This window comes from Chaetodon auriga, chromosome 10 (genome assembly GCF_051107435.1).
Source record: "Chaetodon auriga isolate fChaAug3 chromosome 10, fChaAug3.hap1, whole genome shotgun sequence".
NCBI classification, from domain to species: domain Eukaryota; kingdom Metazoa; phylum Chordata; class Actinopteri; order Chaetodontiformes; family Chaetodontidae; genus Chaetodon; species Chaetodon auriga.
The window spans coordinates 10,636,173-10,655,291 of NC_135083.1; the positions used below are offsets into that span (position 1 = coordinate 10,636,173).

The 19,119-nt window shown below is 41.6% G+C and overlaps 1 protein-coding gene across 4 annotated transcripts; it reads right to left on the reverse strand.

Annotated features, from left to right (window-relative positions):
* Positions 1-1,070: 1,070 nt before the first annotated feature.
* On the reverse strand, positions 1,071-18,909 carry uckl1b (uridine-cytidine kinase 1-like 1b). Of its 4 annotated transcripts, XM_076740128.1 has the most exons (16): positions 18,795-18,837; positions 15,815-15,884; positions 12,841-13,034; positions 11,567-11,673; positions 10,004-10,174; positions 9,543-9,614; positions 8,205-8,394; positions 7,926-7,987; positions 5,393-5,412; positions 4,582-4,680; positions 4,360-4,453; positions 3,805-3,867; positions 3,518-3,640; positions 3,093-3,200; positions 2,852-3,008; positions 1,071-2,733 (listed from the first exon to the last, which is right to left on the reverse strand). In XM_076740128.1, exons 2-16 carry the CDS (start codon positions 15,880-15,882, stop codon positions 2,654-2,656), a joined length of 1,608 nt encoding a protein of 535 aa, XP_076596243.1. In that variant the 5' UTR covers positions 15,883-15,884; positions 18,795-18,837; the 3' UTR covers positions 1,071-2,653. The 4 variants fall into 4 exon arrangements, with proteins under 4 accessions (XP_076596243.1, XP_076596241.1, XP_076596242.1 ...); XM_076740126.1 differs by lacking the exon at positions 15,815-15,884 and having other exon boundaries at positions 18,795-18,909; XM_076740127.1 differs by lacking the exons at positions 5,393-5,412; positions 15,815-15,884 and adding an exon at positions 6,582-6,598 and having other exon boundaries at positions 18,795-18,909.
* Between the last annotated feature and the right edge of the window lie 210 nt (positions 18,910-19,119).

Genomic DNA, 19,119 nt, shown 5'->3' on the forward strand with positions numbered 1-19,119 from the left:
TCCCCTTTCATGTCACAACAATCATCACAACGGTGGAGGATTGTGGCAAGTTTGTCAAAGTCTCCTCTGCGTACTTCTTACCCACATGGCAGACCCTCTGACTCCTCAGACCCAGTCCAGACTGACGGGGGAAGCAAGTCTTCATCGCGTTGAAGTCGAGGCCCAAAAGAAAGCAGACAGGAAGAGAGCAGAGCAACCTGGAGCAAAGCCTGTGACATGAGGATGAAAAAGAAACACAGGTCGCTGAGTTAGAAAAGGCCACTCCTGCCGTCTTATAAGCTGTGACCTCATCGTGCTCTGTACTACCAATGGGGATGCAACTCTCACACACAGACGCACTACCTTCCTGTTTGTCAGAGCTGGTGGTAAACTTTCCACTGACATCTCCATTCAAGGGACCAGTATGTCATGAAAAAAAAAAAAAAAAAACATCTGAGCTGAGTTTAAGTACACCTTTGAGGTAAATGTCATCATTCAGGGGAAGATACCACTAAATTGTGTGCGTGTAAAAAATGCTGTGACTTGAATAGCAGAAAAACAAGCAGCCGATTTAACAAATTAAATTGTTAAAAAATGTTCAAGAAAGATCTATGACAGCTGCATATTTAACAGCGGACGAACCAGCACAGCACAGGAATGAAAATGCTGCTTCTGACCTTCCTAATATCTTCAGCTCTTGCGTGTCTTTTGCCTGTCCTTCTCACACCTCCTCGCTCAGAAAAAAAGATGCCTCTTGTGGGTCAATATCTGCCTAATAGGCTGCCCGTTTGTAATTGTCCATCAGCCTCATCAAATTTGTGTCAATCATACTTTGCCGTGGCTGGCGTCTTGACAGCTGTCAGAGTGATAATTATGGAAAGTGATGGAAGATATCAAGGTTCCTTTCCATGAGATGAGGACAACCACAATATCCTTCCTGTTCATGTTCAAAGAGGTAATGTTTCTGTCTCGAAATGTTTGATTAAAAAAGAACATGCAGATGATTTAAATGTTACTTTTTGTCCGTCATGTGTTTTAATGGTTCCAAAAGTCACATTTGACATATATGAAATAATGCACTGGAAGCAATGTAAAAGCTCTATTGCACTTTTATTAAATTATATATATAAAAAAAAACATGCAGCAGAAGTGGTAAACAGTCAAACACTGAGGCTGCAAACACAATCGATGGATTTTCAGAACAGAATGACTCACTGACAGTTGTATTCAGCAGTAATACACACACTGTACAGTTGCAGGTGACTGAATGGAAAAGTAATAGTGAGTCAACAGTAGTAACAGTACTTGTAGCAAATGTGACTAGTTTGCACGCTTACATTTTCAACATGTCTCATTACATCCCATAACGCTGTTGAATGTAAAGCACAATAAAAGCATTTTTTACTAATTATCCACTGAAATCTGTGTCACGGCAACGTGAACTTGCAGAAGAGAACATCATACTAATGTGAACAGAGGACATAATGATATAAAAATGAACTTTGCATTCAACACTCCTTCCTTGTCTCCATTCAAACAACCATATGGGTGGATATTATGGAGTGTGACCCAAACATCTGGCAAACTGTCGACATGTTCCTTCAAAAAACAAGGCAATATTAAATAGGCACCAACTACAAACATTTCACTTCAGTACTGATACAAAGTAGAAAGATCAGGCACTGGCGTGACTTTGTGAACAACACAGTTTTTCTGAATCCTCAACAGCCCTTAAAAAAAAACAAACAAAAAAAAACAATCCCTGCATGAAAAACAGAAGCATAAATCAGGACGTGTGAGACTGAAACAAACACTTAATCTGTGTTTGTTAAATGCAGATGACCCATTTTCACAGCAGCAAAAAGATATATGACTTGCCTGCTGACTGGTCAGGTCCATCCATATCCAAATATGTAAATGAAGGACATGCTGCATAAATATACACAACAAGTGCATACTTTTAGCTGTATAATGAAACGGTTTTCAACGCCTGTTTCAACTGGTTAGGTCAGCATCCACAGAGAAGGAGAAGGGTGAACCAGAGAGCTAAAAAAAAAAAAAAAAAAAAAAAAAAGACAGATACACCTACACATTTTCCGATTGAATGGTCCTTCAGAAAGTGCTCACGGCGATAGAAGTTGAGCAGCACGAGTTCATGTTCTGATTTAACTTTTGTGAAAGTTGAGAGGAAGGTATGTAGTCAAAAATAACCTTAAAAATGTTTTTTTTTTTTTTTCACCGCACGTGCTAATTCAACATTCAGTTGTGTCGTCCACAGCTCACGGCTTTAAGGCGAGATATGTCCTTTCAAAACAACATGCCTGCAAATTTCAATAGAGAGATTTACATAATTTAAACACTAAAATAAAACATTTGGACTTACAGTAGTCACCTACTGTATATATAAAAATACTTCAGACTTTATAACATATCTTTCCACAACAGCATTTACATGAGACAAAATAATAATTTAAAGTTTCAACAAGGTGACTGTACATTAAAAATGTCTTGCCCTGCTCTCAGTTTATTCTTCAGGACACCTTGTTTGGCCCTTGAAGGATGCGCGTTACACCCAAACAGAGGCAAAGCATGTCCTCACATTGTCCTCCAAGGGGCACAGCCCAACTGATCAGTGCACTCCATTGAATTATATAATCCAAGAACAATCATGTCATCAGTAGCTGGGCTCATCCATCTCTTCGTCGCTCCAGTCAGGCGGCGCGTCTGTTCCAAAGTATCGATCCCCGAAGTTTCCTACGACGACAAAAGACAGGTTGGTTAAAACATCATGTTTAGATGAAGCACGTCATGTGTACGAAGAGTAAATACAGGGAAAAATAATCCATCTGACTCCCTTTTTCCTGTCACTCACCTATGCCAGGTATGATGTGGAACAGATCGTTGACCTTCTTGTCGACAGCTGTGGTGATGATCTTGACCTGTGGGAAAGCGTAGGCCACTGAGTGGACTCCCATTTCAGCCATGAGCAAAGACACCAGCAGGATCTTGTCCTCCTGAACATCGTGGTCCTGAAAAAGCCAAGAAAATAGGTTACATGAAGAAAGCACTCCATGGCAGGCAACCTGGACTTGTGAAGAATTAGGCACACCCACCAGCAGGACTCGGACAGCCATCATGGCCGCAGCTCCCGTCGACACAGTGCAGTCCATCAGAATCACGTGATCTTCACTGATGTCTTTTGGCAGACGCAGGTAATGAAGCTGAAAATGTTTAGAGACAGGATGTGGGTTATTGCCAACACCTAGCACACATGACCAGTACCATCCTGTAGTTTCCTGTATCATGGGTGACAGTGTGCAGAAATTGAGAACTGAGAATTTCCTGGAAAGGACATGTAGATGAGCAAGAAGTGCCAAACTACAAGAAACTCACTGTGAGATATCAAAGAATATGTTGATATGTGAATATGGATGTACTTGTTTGGAAGTTGCCAAATTTAGGACATTAAAGGTGTTTGTAGGACAATTCTAGCAATACAAAAATTCTACAGCCCATAAATCAGGATTTAAATGTGCACCTCTGGCTCTCCTGTGTCCTGGTTGGTCTGGATGAGGATCTTTCCGATGCGGACGTCTTTGCAGACGGCCCTCAGCGCCGGCTCCATGGTCTCCCCGGCTCGAAGGATAGACACGCCCGTGATCTGAAGAAAAAAAACAAACAAACAAAATAAATAAATGAATTAAACAGAGGTTAGCTGCATCAGTTTGGGTCGAGACAAAACTCTTCCGAATGCTCTTTAAGATAAAAAATAAAATAAAATAAGAAAGTTGAGAAGACGGCAGGATGTAAATGGAGTTCACTCACCCTCTTCCCGTGGAAAGTTCTGCCTTCATAATCCTCTCCCTGGGGGGTCTGGACTGTGTGGACCTGAGATAACATTAAAAATCGGAACAGTATGAGCACAGTGCTGATTGCTATAGTGAGCTTTAGAAGTCATGAAAAATAGTTTGTGACCGGCTACGGTGAATTTCAAACTCTCAGTCACGTGCATGTTTGTGTATGTTACAGTTAAGGTATGGAAACTTTCCACTGTGGTGACTTAACAAGTTTCCATGCTCGTGCATACGTCTATCTGATTCTCTTTATCGCAAATACAGGCTCTTTTTCTTTTTCCATTAATCTTCATGTTTTAATACTCTTCCCACATTTCAGGGCCACATAATGTACTGTGTCTCACTCTGTTGCTGTGTCTTGTCAGCTTCTGCCTATCCATCAGTTATCTAACACTTCATTTCTCCTACACATGTCTCCATCTACGCCCAGGTATCTAATGGTTCAGAGTCCTACTTAATACAAAGGATTACAGAGCCTTCATGCAGTGCTATGAATTAATTAACAGTGTCTGTCAGTGTTTGGCACCTGTGAGGGGAGGAAGGAGAGCGCTCGCTCGATCAGCAGACGCATCAACCTCTTGGAGTAGAAGATGAACTCGTCGCGGCTGGTTTCCTTGTTTCTACATGTGGGTGATTAGGAACCATACAAGATTTATAACGGCGTTAGCCGCTCTGCACCGGACACTTCTTTTTTTAATGGAATCACATGTAGCTGCTCATGTAACAATTCCTGTTTCTCAGCGTTTACCTGATGATGGTGTGCATGCCCCTGACCTGGGGCGTGCTCTCCAGAACACTGAGGGTCTGGGGGAGGGGTTGGGCCTGGTGTGCAGAAGCCAGGGCTGCCCTGTAACCACGGAAACAAATAGAAGAATGGGGATTGGTGCAAGGTGAGAGAAGTGGACAGAGGGAAGATGGACACATGAACTCGACACACATAGACATTTTGCACGCATTTGTACAATATGTAATGTGTGCACATCCAGAGAACAAACACACACACACACACACACACACACGGACGTGTAAGCACATGCAAAAATCAAGATATACCAGAAATCATTTTTCAATAGTAGTTAGAGGAAAGTTGATATTGGTGGTGTGTAACCACTGTAGTAGGATTACTTGGGAAAAGGCAGATGCACAGAATTGCAAAGCACACAGTGCCAGTGTTGAGTGTTTTAGTGGAAAATTACAACAGCACAGAGACCATGATGATGGAAAAGAAGTTAGACAGGTCAACTGATCCGTTTAAAAATTACTCACATACTACATATGGATTTGAAATAAAAGAAAAAAATCACTGTGTAATAGAAATAAATGCATGATGATTATTTTCCATGATAGGTCTCTACTACGTGTAATAATTCCCTGGGACTCCACACATAGATATTAGGTTTGAATATCTAGTTAGCCTAGGTCTACCCTGGGCTCTATAGAGGAACAGACACACTGTTACTCAGTGATGCAGTCATGTTGACACTACAGTATCCACGATGTCACTGAGAAACACATTAGCCAGATGCAAAGAAAAGAGAAATCATAGCAAATCTGCTCACATATCCCAGCGAAGTTTCCTCTATGGGGAGAGTTTTTTTGACGAAACAACAACACCAATGACAACAGAAGGGGACACAGAAAGACAAAAAAAAGAAAAAAAAAACAGACAAGAGGAGGAAAAAATGAGAAGAGACACAACATCAGGTGGATGAAGGGATGAAGGGACGATCGCACACAGTGACAAGTGTGACAGCGGAGGCTTGAAAATGTCAAATGTCTCGGAAATAACGCTCACCGAGGTATGCTGATGTTTTAAGTCAAATAATAGTCCACATGTTCTCAATTTGTATGTGCATCATGATTTAGAGGAGAAATGCAGTAACGGGCCGTGCTTTCAAAGATCTCTGCAGATGCTTGGGCAAAACAGACAACAGTTTTTAAACAGATTCTGATGTCTATGCACATGCATCCACTGTGTGTTCGCGTGGGAGGTGCGCAAGCTATCGTGCGGCTGTCACTCTTTCACCGTGTAGAACAGTAAAGGTTGGTATTTCAGCTCACAGGCCCCAGCACATCCTGTGTCTAAAGACAGACACCAAGCTCACTTCCTCTCTCTCTGTCTCAGATGCTGTGGCCGACATTCAATGGAAAAACTCAGCGCTTTGTAGTAGGGTATTGGAAACTTTCTCTGTGGCTGAGGTATATGATAGTCAACAATAGCTGTAGCAAGAGCTTCCTCTCTCTCGCTTTCTGTTATAGTCACTCTCTCTCTTCTTCATGTTGTCGCTGAAAGGAGGGGTCAGTGACTTGACTCATTGGTGTATATTTAGACACAGAAGGCAGGAAGAGTGTGAGTTGTCATTTCTCTAGTACGTAGAGAGAAGGAAAACCAACATCTTTGCATTAAATGCTGGCTGCACCACACCAAATCCAAACTTCTGATCTTAGTACGACTGCCCGATGGCGTCAGCAGCTTTCATGCAGTTTTTATATTCATTCAACGCTGGTGTGGACTAAGTCTTTACAATATTTTGGCACAGGCTTGTTACTGATGACTAATTAGGTATATCTGCTCTACAGGTACAACAGTGCCGCCTGGTGATGTGCCATGCAGCCAGCAGATCAGTGGAAGGTAGAGGTTGGTTTTGCTGGCTTATGTTCCTCTCTCTCCCAGTAAGGAGCTGGAGCAGTTGGGGAACTGGACAGATGGTGAGGAGAGAAAGATAGACAGGATAAAGGCCACTCTACCTGACGCTGAGCTCGCGCTGTGAGCCATGGAGGGATTTGGGGTGGTGGTGGTGGAGAGAGAGTGAGAGAGCAGTCCATCAGCAGCATGTGTGTAAATGTGTGTGTGTGTGTGTGTAGCAGGGAGGGAACAAGGCAAACTGCATTGTGGCACAAAGTGCTCCCCCTGAGCAAAAATGTGCCTCTGGTGACAATCAGTGCATGTTGCACAACAGATCCAAAAGTCAACACAGCAACAACACTCGGTTCACTGCTGCAAGGCTTCTTGTGAAGAGCAAGCAGAATGAACCATGGAGACAGGATTTCCACTACGGCCGTGCAATTAATGGCACATGATTATGTATCAGGATTTAAGTGTTACACAATAATGAATGTTATGTGATCAATTCACCGGAAAACTTTTAAAACACTTTTACTCCAAAATAAACGATCAAAGTGGAGCTACAAATGTCTGCAGACTCCTGTTTCATCTTTTTTCCTGTTGATTTTTTTTTCAGCCAGCTCGTCATCACAACATGTATACCATTCACCTATTTCTGTCCTGAGTGTGTGTTTAAAGGGCTATACTCACATTCTTAGCAAATTTTAGAATATTTAATTGCTTACTAAACAAAAACAACTACATATTTGGCAAATATCTTTCTTTGTCCTAAAAGTGAAAATACAATATTTGGCTTCAGATTCAGACTCTTATCAGATGATGACTGTCAAGTATTTATTCTGTGTTCTTATCATTAGGCTGTAACTGTGATCAGGAGTAATTAAATACTAATTTGTAAATTTCAAACCACAATTACACACAGACAGTAAGAGTGAAGGCTTAAGAGTTGTTACTTTACACCAAATAAGTAAAAAGAAAAACATTATTATTCTGTTCAAAATTGCAATAGTTTTTCCTAAACCAAACACAATTACATCTGAGGATTATTCTGGACTACGGTTAATGACTGCTTTTCACAATACTTAGCAAAATAATATATTTCAGTCTCACTTTTCTGTTCGAACTTCCTGAACAAGCCTGGAGCCATTGAGCACATTCAGCCTCCCTGAAAATATGTGCAATGTCTTTTCTATCCACTAGAGGGAGTGACAGAACTTGTAATTACTGACAAACTAGGACTGCTTTCAACTACACCCAGCAAATCACCCACAGAGTAAACTCACAGCAAGATGTTTTTAATCAGAAACCAAGCCATAAAATAATACCACCAGGGAGGATGAATGCAGGGTCATAACTCCCCTCTGTGCATTAACATGCACTCGTGATATAAACCTGCATGACACATGCTGTGTGCCAGTGCGTGCGTGTAAGTATGTATGTAGGCCTTTAAGTGTGACCTCTCTTACCTCCTCCAGCTGACTGTGGACATGCTGCACGATCAAATCGATGGCCACCATGTTGCCACCACCTGACAGCACGACAAACACAAAACAAAGAGTCATGGAATCAAAAGGAGTTTGCAAACATAAAACTCATTCAGCGATAAAATGAACATTTGACTAAATTCCAAAGGAAACACACTTGAGTATATTACTTCCTTAGTTGCACTGTTCATTGAGTTTACTCCCTTTTATATTACTACTATCACAGTAACCCTTATGTAATAACTGAACCTGTATACGCACCACGAGGAACCACAATATCTGCCAGGCGCATGGTGGGTTCAATGTACTGCTCAAACGCTGGCTTGACAAACTTGTTGTACTGTTTGATGACACCTTCAATGTCTCTGCCCCTCTCTGTAATATCCCTCCGCAGCCGACGCACCAGCCGGATGTCAGAGTCCGTGTCCACAAAAATCTTCATGTCCAGCAACTGACAGGAGAACATGAATCAGAGAGAAAATGTTAAGCTGAGTTTTATAGCACGCATTCCCACAAAGAAAAGGCTGAGCTAAATATACCTTCTGGATTCTATTTCTAGCTTCTTCGTAGTGTTTTACAGTCAAACTCTGGGAGCACAGTTTTGCTTACAGTTGTGTTATGACATATAATTTATGTCAAGACATTTTTAAGTTGAAGTTTGCTGAGCTTGCAAAATCCCTTTTTCTGCACAATGTGTCTTGAAATGAGTTTGATTTGAATTAATGCAAAAATTTACCCTGACAAGGACAATTTAGCTGTTGAAACGCTGTTTTCTTTTAAAATGAAAGATCACAATGGGGCTGCAAGTGTGTGGTGGCTCCTAATTAACCTTTATAATTTATTCTGTTTATTTCTGTCAGCTGGCAACTCATTACAACAAGTACGTGCTTGACCTACTTCTGTCCTGAAAGCAAGTTTAAAGGGCCAATGTTTTTTTTTTGTTTTTTTTTAATCATAGAAGTTGCAGACATATTCATATTTATATTGAACAGCTGGGAAATGAAAAATAAGCATTTTCAACTGATAATTATTGAAAATATTTTCTCCAGTGCTTATAATTATCTCTCATATCAACAGACCTTTAACAGCAATTGGAAACATTAACCTTTCTGTATCAGTGTGTGTGTATTAAAATATCTGCCAATCAATTTCCCAGTAATAGACAGGAGTAATGACAGGGGATACAACCATTAAATAAGTGGCATTTTACAGCTGAAAACCTGTCAGTGTGCGCTGTTAAAGTATGTGATGCAGACAGTTTCTAAATCACTTCAAACATACAGTATCTTTGGCATTTGGCAACATGTATGCAGATATCAGTATATCTGTGATATCGGCCGATTTATCGGTTCCAATCCAGGGGTCTGAATTTTGAATTTGCTTACATTTTAATGGAAAATTGTACATTTAGAATGCTTGATAACATTTTGCATACACAACACAGGCTGGCGCAAGTGTATAAAATTGGGGGGAAAAAAGCCCCCTCCCACATACGCATAGAAAAACATGTTTGACCACATGCACTGATAAATATTAGGCTGACTCCAGCACCTTCCACAGACCAGCTGAACATGTTAGAGGACAATAACCTTGCCCTACCTGCAAGAGCTTTTTATCTGCGAAGGCCATGATTCCCTCGAAGATGATAACACTCGCTCCATATACGGTTTTCTGTGGTGGACACACGTGCATGTATCGTTACAGGACAATGTACATACTCAGTACATGGACATAGAGAAAGTACAAGAATATGCATATTGCAACAATCACCATGATGAGAATGTGGCCGCTGATGAGAGAATGTGTAACTGTAGTTAATGGACATTAAAGTATAAAAACAAGAAAACAGAAATCACAGTAATGGTTTGTCAGTGACCATCTGGAGTAGCAGATTTGCAATGTGACTCTAAACCTCTAGTGAGGGAGATTAAAAGCCTCTTAGGTAATCGAGAAACTGAGATTATATTCAGCAACTCTGACATGCCACTCATTAACTTACAAAGTGCATTTCCGTGTGTGTGTGTGTGTGTGTGTGTGTGTGTGTGTGTGTTCATCCTCACCCACTCCTTCTGTCTCCCATGAGTTGTAAAGTCATACACAGGGATTTTCACGCTCTTGCCCTGTTTGAGCTTGCGCAGGGTGTGTGTCAGCAAATCAAAGTCAAAGGCATCGGGGTGGTCAAAGTTATAGTCATTACTGGCTGCCAGAGTCTGTTGTTCTGAGGACAGGACCTGAGAATCACAACAATGTTGGAATGACTTTACAGTAAACTTGCCACCATAACGATGCTTTCCAAGCACAACAAAAAATGATTTCCCGAGCAAAACACGCGTATGTCTCAGTTTCTGGCTCACACACACACATTTGCTTATTGAGAATAAAGACTGATAAAACAATTTTACATAAATGCCTTGTAATAAAACAAGCACATGTGCTGAAATATTGGTTTGCACATTTAAGCTTGTGCAAAAACACTCGGACACAAATTGCTGTTCAAGAGCAGTTGAAGTTAGGGGACCTAAATTTAGGAGAACATCATGCGCCACTGTGACGTCTGTACCAGGAGGTGTGTGCGTGTGTGTGTGTGTGTGCCCTTAGGGTGGTTGAGCATTAAAACCCCAGATCTGGTATTTGGCAGTTTCAGAACAGCAACACCCCCTTCTCAAATGAACTGATTATACACTTAATATGATAAACCAGTGCTACAGGCTCTCTGGGGGCTGTGTGCAAACATGAGGAGACCCCAACAGAAGAACAGGAGATATAAATTAAAAGATATAAACAGTCAACGAAATGTTCTGGATGCCGACCTCTGGTACTGCAGTGTGGCGAGGGCTACAGTCCCACTGTCCAGTGGTAAATCCCTCCCACTCTGCACAGTCTGAACCGCTGTTGTCAGATTGTGACTGGATTACATAACCAGAGAGTGGGTGGAGGTATAGAGGGGCAAGAATGATGGCTCTTGCTTGATTGCTCTCCACCACTCATTTTCCCTCCCCAATTCGCTCACCACTGTGCTTCTCCTTTGACTCATCCGCCTCCTAATATTTTATCCTTTCCGTTTCCTTTCTCTCGCGTCACTCCCCTTATCCTAATTTTCCCTCTTGGTTCCAAAGGCAATCCTATTTTCTCTCTTTCACTCTGTCTTCTGTACTCAGTCTCACTCTTTCCAACCCTTCCTTCAGGCCACTCGGGTGTTAGCAGCCATACAAGACATAAATGAAGTAACAATGAAGTGAGGAAGTGATTTCTTGAACTCATGTGATGTTAAGATTTTATCTAGAAACATTTGGTTTGATGTAAGGACATGCACAAACATGTCTAAGACCCCCTTTACACCTTGCATTAAAATGTATTTTGGGTGATTGGATTTACAGATGTAAATGCACTCAAGAAGAAGAAGAAGAAACTGGACAGAGTGAATGGATCTCAGATACAATCTGAATATTAGACGCATTCTACTGCAAGGTATAAAGGGGGTCAAAATTCAGGTAAACCTATATTTTAAGTAATGGGCATCCAGTATCTTGACATTACAATATTTGTAAACATGTGCATGTTTGCACGCAATTGGACACACACACCATCAGTACATAGCAAACATACTTCACACACATGCCCACCTTGTAAAAAGAGTCCATAGACAGCAGCACAACCCACGGCACATCTAGAGCTTCAATTATCTTCCTGGCCACAGTTGTCTTTCCTGAAGCGCTGCCGCCACACAAGCCTGTAACAGACCAGGACGACATTGCATAACGCTTGCATACATGTTCAATGGCACAAGCGTAATTTTAAAATTCCTTTGCTTACTGGGAGTGTAAAATACTAGTGCTAGCTTGACAGGACACACAGCATGTTGAGGTTGCTTCAGGCTATCATTTGCATGTCAGAGGCAGGCAGAAACAAAGAGCAGGGCTTTCTCTAAGGGTTGGTAAGGTTCTTTAAAGGAACAATTCACCCCAAAATCAAAACCACATTTTGTTTCCTCTGACCTGTAATGTTATTTATCCATCTAGATTGTTTTGGTGTGTGTGGCTGAGGTCTGGAGATATTGGCAGTAGAGATATCTGCCTTCTCTGGAGTATAATGGAATTACATGGCTTGTGTTGCTCAAAGCACCTATACAGTACATTTTCATGAGCAGTTTCATGTAGGGACTATTTTCTTCCTATTGAACAATCCCTGTCATACTATCACTGCACAGGAGGAAGTGTGCATCTACACAAGTCTATTGTCCATGAGTAGATGTACACTTCACAGTCATGCAGCTGGCGGAGATAGTTAGGCTGACAGAAAACACTATAGGTAAAAGAAAAAAAATGTTTGGGATTTTGGGGTGAACTGTCCCTTTAAGGTAAAAATCCCCATTAACATCTGAAGGTATTTTCAGAAATTCAATTCCTTTTCTCAAAACACTGTCCTGCTGTATGTATAATACCTCTCAGCAACACAGCAGAGCCACATCTAACTCATTTAAAATGTCAATAGCAACACTGAATGAGCCTGTCAATACCCATTAGCAATAAATACGGTGACTGCCTCTTTCTGCAGAACACACTTCTCATCTGCTTGTACAGGGTATCTGTTAACTTTGTGTCCAACAGACAATAAATGTGTCCGAAAGACCTACAAGCTCAAAACTGGAATAGTAAGGTGGTCAATTCTTCAGAGTTAGACTTAAGATCCAGTTCTTGATTTAGTTTAGAGCTGATTTATCCTTCAGCATCAAGAACTCACTCTTAAAAAGACTGTATTAAAAGACTGTATAGAAAGTGTTCTGATATATGAGAGCGCAAAGTTTTAGGAGAATTTACTCTGAATGAAACAAAGACATAGAAGGAACGAAAACATCAGTGTTGCTCCACCGTGAAATGCATCTCTGTGAGTGTCGTACCAATGACGAAGGCCTCTTTGGACTGTGTTCCATGCTCGTTGTACCAGGGTGGGCGGCCAGCAGTGTAGATGGTTCGTTTGGAGGTGCGTAGGAGAGGAGGCTCAGACTTGCACTGGCTGGTGGTCCTTTTTCTGGGTGAAAGGCCTGTGCTTACTGCGGGGAGAAGCCGGTCCAGTGATCCCTCACCACCTCCACTGGAAAGCAACAAACACAGTGTCGAGTTTGCAAATCATTTTACTTTTTCTGGACAAATTACTGGTCTCGCACAAAAACCTGTACACCTTTAAAAAGGAGCAATTTCTTGTTTGTTGGTTTTCTTTTTTTTCCCAGGCATAAGTAAAAGCACCATCATTATGAACAAGTACATCTTATCAAGTGATATGTAATTAAACAGCTTTTGGTCTCAGTGGTTTTCATTTAACTTAATAAACTGCACAGTGAAAGACAGCACAACACCATAGTATCACTGCTCATTAGTGCGCTTGTGTCAAGAGTTGTATCTGGACAGTGGTGACAGCTGGTGTTAAACAGGCAATAAGGCATGGCGAGAACAAGATATTCATGACAATAAGACACAAATGTAATCTACAGCATTGTCTTTAATTAAAATAAAGCTCCTTCATTGTCTCCCCAGTGTGTGATGCATGATTGCAACACACACAGCAACAAACAGACACACACGGACAAACGTCAGCTTGAGTGTGTAACAGTGGGATGGACTTAAAATAACAGTGACACAGATAACTGAGAGGAAAACACACCAATTACAACATGACAATTTCCAAATCGCTTAAGCTGCAATTTTTGAGGTAAAATGTGTTTACATTACACCTCTTCAACAGGTGAGCTTTGTCCAGTCGAAAGTATGCTGCTGGTGTCAAAGTTCATTACACAGTATATTAACTGGATGGGAAAATGCTGTCTCAACTACATGTCGACTGCCGAGGGAGTAACCAATAACTAAGGGCACAGGACTAATGTGTTACCACAGATAACAACATGAGAAGGTCCTCATAAACAAAGACAAACAAAGAAAACAAAGAAACTCATTCCAAACAGGTTTGAGACTCTTGTGGGAGCTGGTGAATTTGCATGAACTATTCAAACAAGCAAAACACGTTGGTCAACCTCTTCTTCTGCGCAACACAATAACAACGCTGATGACAAAATTTATGTTACATAGAGCGAGCGTCCTGTATTTCAACACTCAAAAAATTGCATCTACAGACTTTTGCAATGACTTTGCAACTTTTGCCATAGCATGTGGGAATATAGACACTAACTGCTTCACTCAGAGAAGAGGAGTTTAATTTTCTGACATGACAAGAGGAATGTGAAGAAGAATGAGCATTAACATTCAGTTAATGGTTGTGACTAATTAAGATTCAGAGCAGAGAACAACGGTACAAAGAACTGCTCTAACCCATTGCTCAGTAACTCTACTTCCCCTGAAAAACTGGCTCCATAGCTCTCATTACAATTTAGTATAAAAAAGTCATCTGTGGTGCATTATCTATAAAATATCATAGGCTCAAGAAAAACTACTTGTGCATAGTCAGTGAAGCAGCCACTTTCAGTTCCCTGATGTCAAATAATAAATAGCACAAGACGTATCACCAAGTAGCAACAAAAGAAATGCAGCATTAGCTGATTTACAAACACACGTTTCTTGGAGTCTGAAGTCTAAAGTCTTAAGTCTAACCAGGTAACAGTTGCTAACAACACTTACTGCAGTATCCGAGACATCCACACCTCATACAGCGAGGACTGTAAAAATCCATATGCCATAACTATAGTAGGCCATATAAGAGAGCAGTCCTAGATGTTCTTCTGTCTATTTCTCTGTTATTCAGTCAACTCTCAGCTCCCACATCTTTATATAGGCCATACACCCATCCAGGTGGAGTGTCAAGAGGTCAGAAGGGGAGGCAAACAAGAGTGAGCAAAGATTTATCTTATCGCGCCAAGGGCACCTGAGCCTGGATGGAGGCAGGGAGTGGGCTAAAAACTGAGAGAAACACATAGACCATGCATGAGGCATAGCACACTCCGCCTGGGTTATCAGTTAAAACCAAACCAGGGTGCCATAAAAGATTAGCCCAGTTGACTGTGCTGAATCATACCCTTGTTCAGTGGTTACAGTTACACTGCTGCTAAACATTACACGCACTCATCTATGAATGACAACTTTGTGAAAAGAAAACGCTTGTCAAGAGGTAACAGTGCACGGTACCTGAGACCAGATCGCCTGAGCAGACATGGGGGACCATCTAAGCAGTAAATAAGTCAAAGGGTCATAGCTGACACTATATGTTCTTTCTTTTGCCCTCCTTAGTAAACCCAAGACTCTTGACTTTGTGGGAGCTCTTTATAAATATGAATCAAAGACAACACAAATCCACAATGGTATTAATTTAACAAAAGCCAATCTTAAATAAAACAGTACAGAGCATGACGACAACTTCTCAGTTCAGTTTGTGTTAGGAGTGCAGCATACAGCTAAAATCAACATATATATACAGATATATATGATGACATATTTCTGAAAAATGAAAAGCAATAGAACTGTGCATCCAAATAAACAGTATTCTACTGTTATTGCATCTGACAAAACTCCTCAGACACCTAAAACAAAACTTAACCAGCTCTTTAAAACTCCATTACAGTTCCAGTTGAGTCATTAATTTGTGTAACAGACTATTGCACAAAAGCACTATTACAGTCACTCACGCCAAATTCATGTTACGAAGTGACAGATGCAACCATGTTAACAAAAACCTAACCACTATACGCCAAGACACCTATAGGCGTCCTATAGCGGTCTATCCCGTCTGTCCACATTTGCAAGAGAGAACACTTTACGCACTTTTTCTCTTACAGGGTTGATGGGAAAACACTAAATTATTTAGTACACGTGAGAATACTAGAATGAAAAGATGAAAAAAAAGTATATAAATAAATATAATGCACTTACCTGCCATCAGATCTTAGAGTCCAACAGCCAGATATTCTAGCTCCTGAGTAAGCCGGTAGCGAGTTCATAACTGGAGAAAAATACAAGGGAGTTTTCCACTGTGTGTACTCCACTAGTTGTGTTTTAGACCTATATTACTGTCAACAGGTATACTAGGTATACATATACACTGAAACACAATGAAGCACTTAGCAGCCCTGCCCTCTGGTACAACCCATCCAGAGAGGGAAACAGAAAGAGAGAGAGATTGGGAAATATCAAGGGGTATCAGCTTAGATGAGAAACGAAACTTAAAGCATCTTTTTAGCTTTCTGTTTCGTCCATTCAACAGAGGGAGAGAGAAGGCACTGCAGCTTGGTAGAGAGAGCGCACTCAGTGTGAAACTACAGCACAGCTTTTCCCTCCTCTTTCACTCGCTCTCCACTCCTCCCCTCACTGCTCCGGCCAACAAATGTAAGAGGATAACCTACCCTCCAGATTATGTTCATTAGGTGATATTAATAGCATCAGGTTAGAGCCAGACCTTCCCACTCCTGGCACACACACACAAATTCACAAACACACACATGCCAAGCTTGGGTCATCTGTCTTTGACAGTCAGTGTCGCAATATGTGGCTGGAGGTGAAAAAGGGACCAGAAGAGAGCGACAGAGACACCAAGACACAAAACGGGGGGGCAGGAAAAAAAAAAAAAAGAGAGAGAGAAGGAATAGAAAACAGTGAGCCATTATTCTCCTCTGATGTTGACACAGTTGAGCGAATGTATAACAGAGACGCTCCAGGCTCTGTTGGGGAGGTGAAGAGTGGGAGAAATGGAGAGGGGAGAGAGAGAGAATACAAGAGAGGCTAAGGGCAGAGGGGAGGCAATGTGCTTTTTCCCCTGCAGGGACTCGCCATGTCTCTGTGTGCCTTACACCGGAGTCTGGAGACGTCAGCAAGGCAGCAAACAAACACACACACACACACACACACACACACACACACACACACACACACACACACACACACACACACACACACAGCAACGCCCCCTCGCAGTAAAGAGTGGGGAATAAACAGCATGATGAAACCCAACACTACCTCTACTGCTCTGTCAGCTGACAGTCTGAGGAATAGCCCTTGGCAATGAACACATACTACACATAAACACACACATGTACACACACACACACACACACACCGACAGTCTTCCCAGGCCGTGTCTGTCTTGTTGTGCAGACAAACAGATCATTATTCTCAGAGATCAGAGGAGACAGACTAATTGTTTTCCAGGCCACAGCATCTGAACCACACTGCTTAGAGAAGCTACTAGATAGGATTTAAACCAACATTTAAAGCATTTCCAAATATTTGGAGTTTAGATTTGACAAGACCTCATTTCTGTTTACTTCCTTGTTAAAGCCACAGGGGAGAGACACAAGGGAATACAGTGTTTTTCTCTGATCTTCAACGTAGTTTTGGGACTGCTGCTGTTGCTTTAAACTGCAGTCTGAAGACAGCTGCAAAGCAAGAAAGCCACATCGAAACAAGATGCCTGAACTGGTTGCTATGCCAAACATTCAGCTATCTCACTACGGCTACAGAGACGCACAGAAGGGTCACAGTCCCCGCTGTAGTAAAACTTACTAATACTGCAAGTGCAGAGAGAGCAATGTTGACTAATTGTCAGGCACAGCATATAATGTGGAACAAGTCCATTTGTCTCTTATGACCCATTTAAACTTTAATAATTTAATCATTAAAGCGACTGAATGTCTTAAACGAAAAATGGAAGTCACATGACCCAAACTCAAAATGCTTATCTATTTTAGAAAATAGGACAGAGTTATGTAAGCAGCTATCTATACATAGGGTGGACAAAATCACTTGTCCAATATGCTGTAAATGATTACCTTAAAAGTGCAGCGAAATATAATCTCTGCAAAGCTTATGCTGTCTAATTTCTGTCTAATTTTTTTATCAGGAAGGTGTTGATTCACCTGGTGATTTTTGAGGCTATAGTTTGTGTTGGTTTTGTGTCAGATGACATTTTATTCACCTGAAAGTTGTGCTCACAAATTTGTGCCAATTTCACATCACTTCCAAACTTGTGCGTTTACTCGCAGCTCCTCACTAAATACCTCTTTGAGTTTTTTTTCCCCAGCTATATTACTGTAAACACGGTTTTACCATGTTAAATGTAACCATGTGAGTATGACTTTAATGCTTGTGGTTCCGGTTTAGAGAGTCTACTAAACAGGAACGAACCCTCAGTGGATAGACCAATGCAGTACCGCCCTCTTGTGGCTCAACAGGGTACCAAGTTGTAGGCTGGTATTAATGTGGGTGGTTTCGGGAACCTGACAAACTGGGTCAATGTGACAGCATGACATCTGTATGTATATCCACTTGTACTATTAGCTAACTTAAGCGACATGTCTGACAAACTATTTCCCCCTGAGAGGAGGGAATGTGTTCAGAAATGAGCCGTTTACTCATGTCGCCGTGCCAGCAGAAAACGCCATGCTTCTCCTCTGTGAGCTGTCTTCCTCCTTTATTCAGGCTACTCTGTTTTTTCTAGCTACACCCGATACACGCTGCGTTAGCACATGTGTGGTGACGTTAAATGTTTTCAGTTATTCTCGTTGTGTTTTCATGGTTGGAGTAAATGACAATGAAGTTGTGTTAGAGGGGGCACCTCGTGTAATTTGTCCACTGCTATAAGCAAGTGAAACAGAGGATAAACCGACGGGCTAAAAGTAGGCCGAGTTTGAATGGCATCTGTTATAAACTAACAATTACACCGTGACTTCCTGGTTGCCATTACAGCGACATCTCACTTATGTATAAGGTACAACGACTGTACCCATAAGGCATACAGTGTGACAGGTCGTGTTTGCGTTAAGATGCTGAGCCCAACTGTCAGCGAAAATATTTCGAAAGTCGCCCAAAAAATCGTTTTGAGATTCCAATGACTTCCGAATAGCACCCAAAAATTTACCTGTTCGGTACAGAGGAAGTTTTCTCGTCGTTCTCCATCTTTGCGAGCCTTTCTTCCCTGCTAACGGCAGACATTGCTATTCTATTGACAATCAGTTCTTGGGCGAGCGCACTCATCGCTGAGGCATCATGGGACTCGTAGGCGTATCGTACTTCACCAGCGTAACGCTAAGCCTGTATCGTCCCGAGCTGGACTTCAAGCCCCAGAATGCTTCTGTTCCGTTCTCACTATCAACGTTCAACAGCGTGGACAGTATCATGATCATACAGGGCCTTTCCTAAAGCTGGCAGTGGGAGAGGTGCAACAGGCCACGTGTGAGATTTTA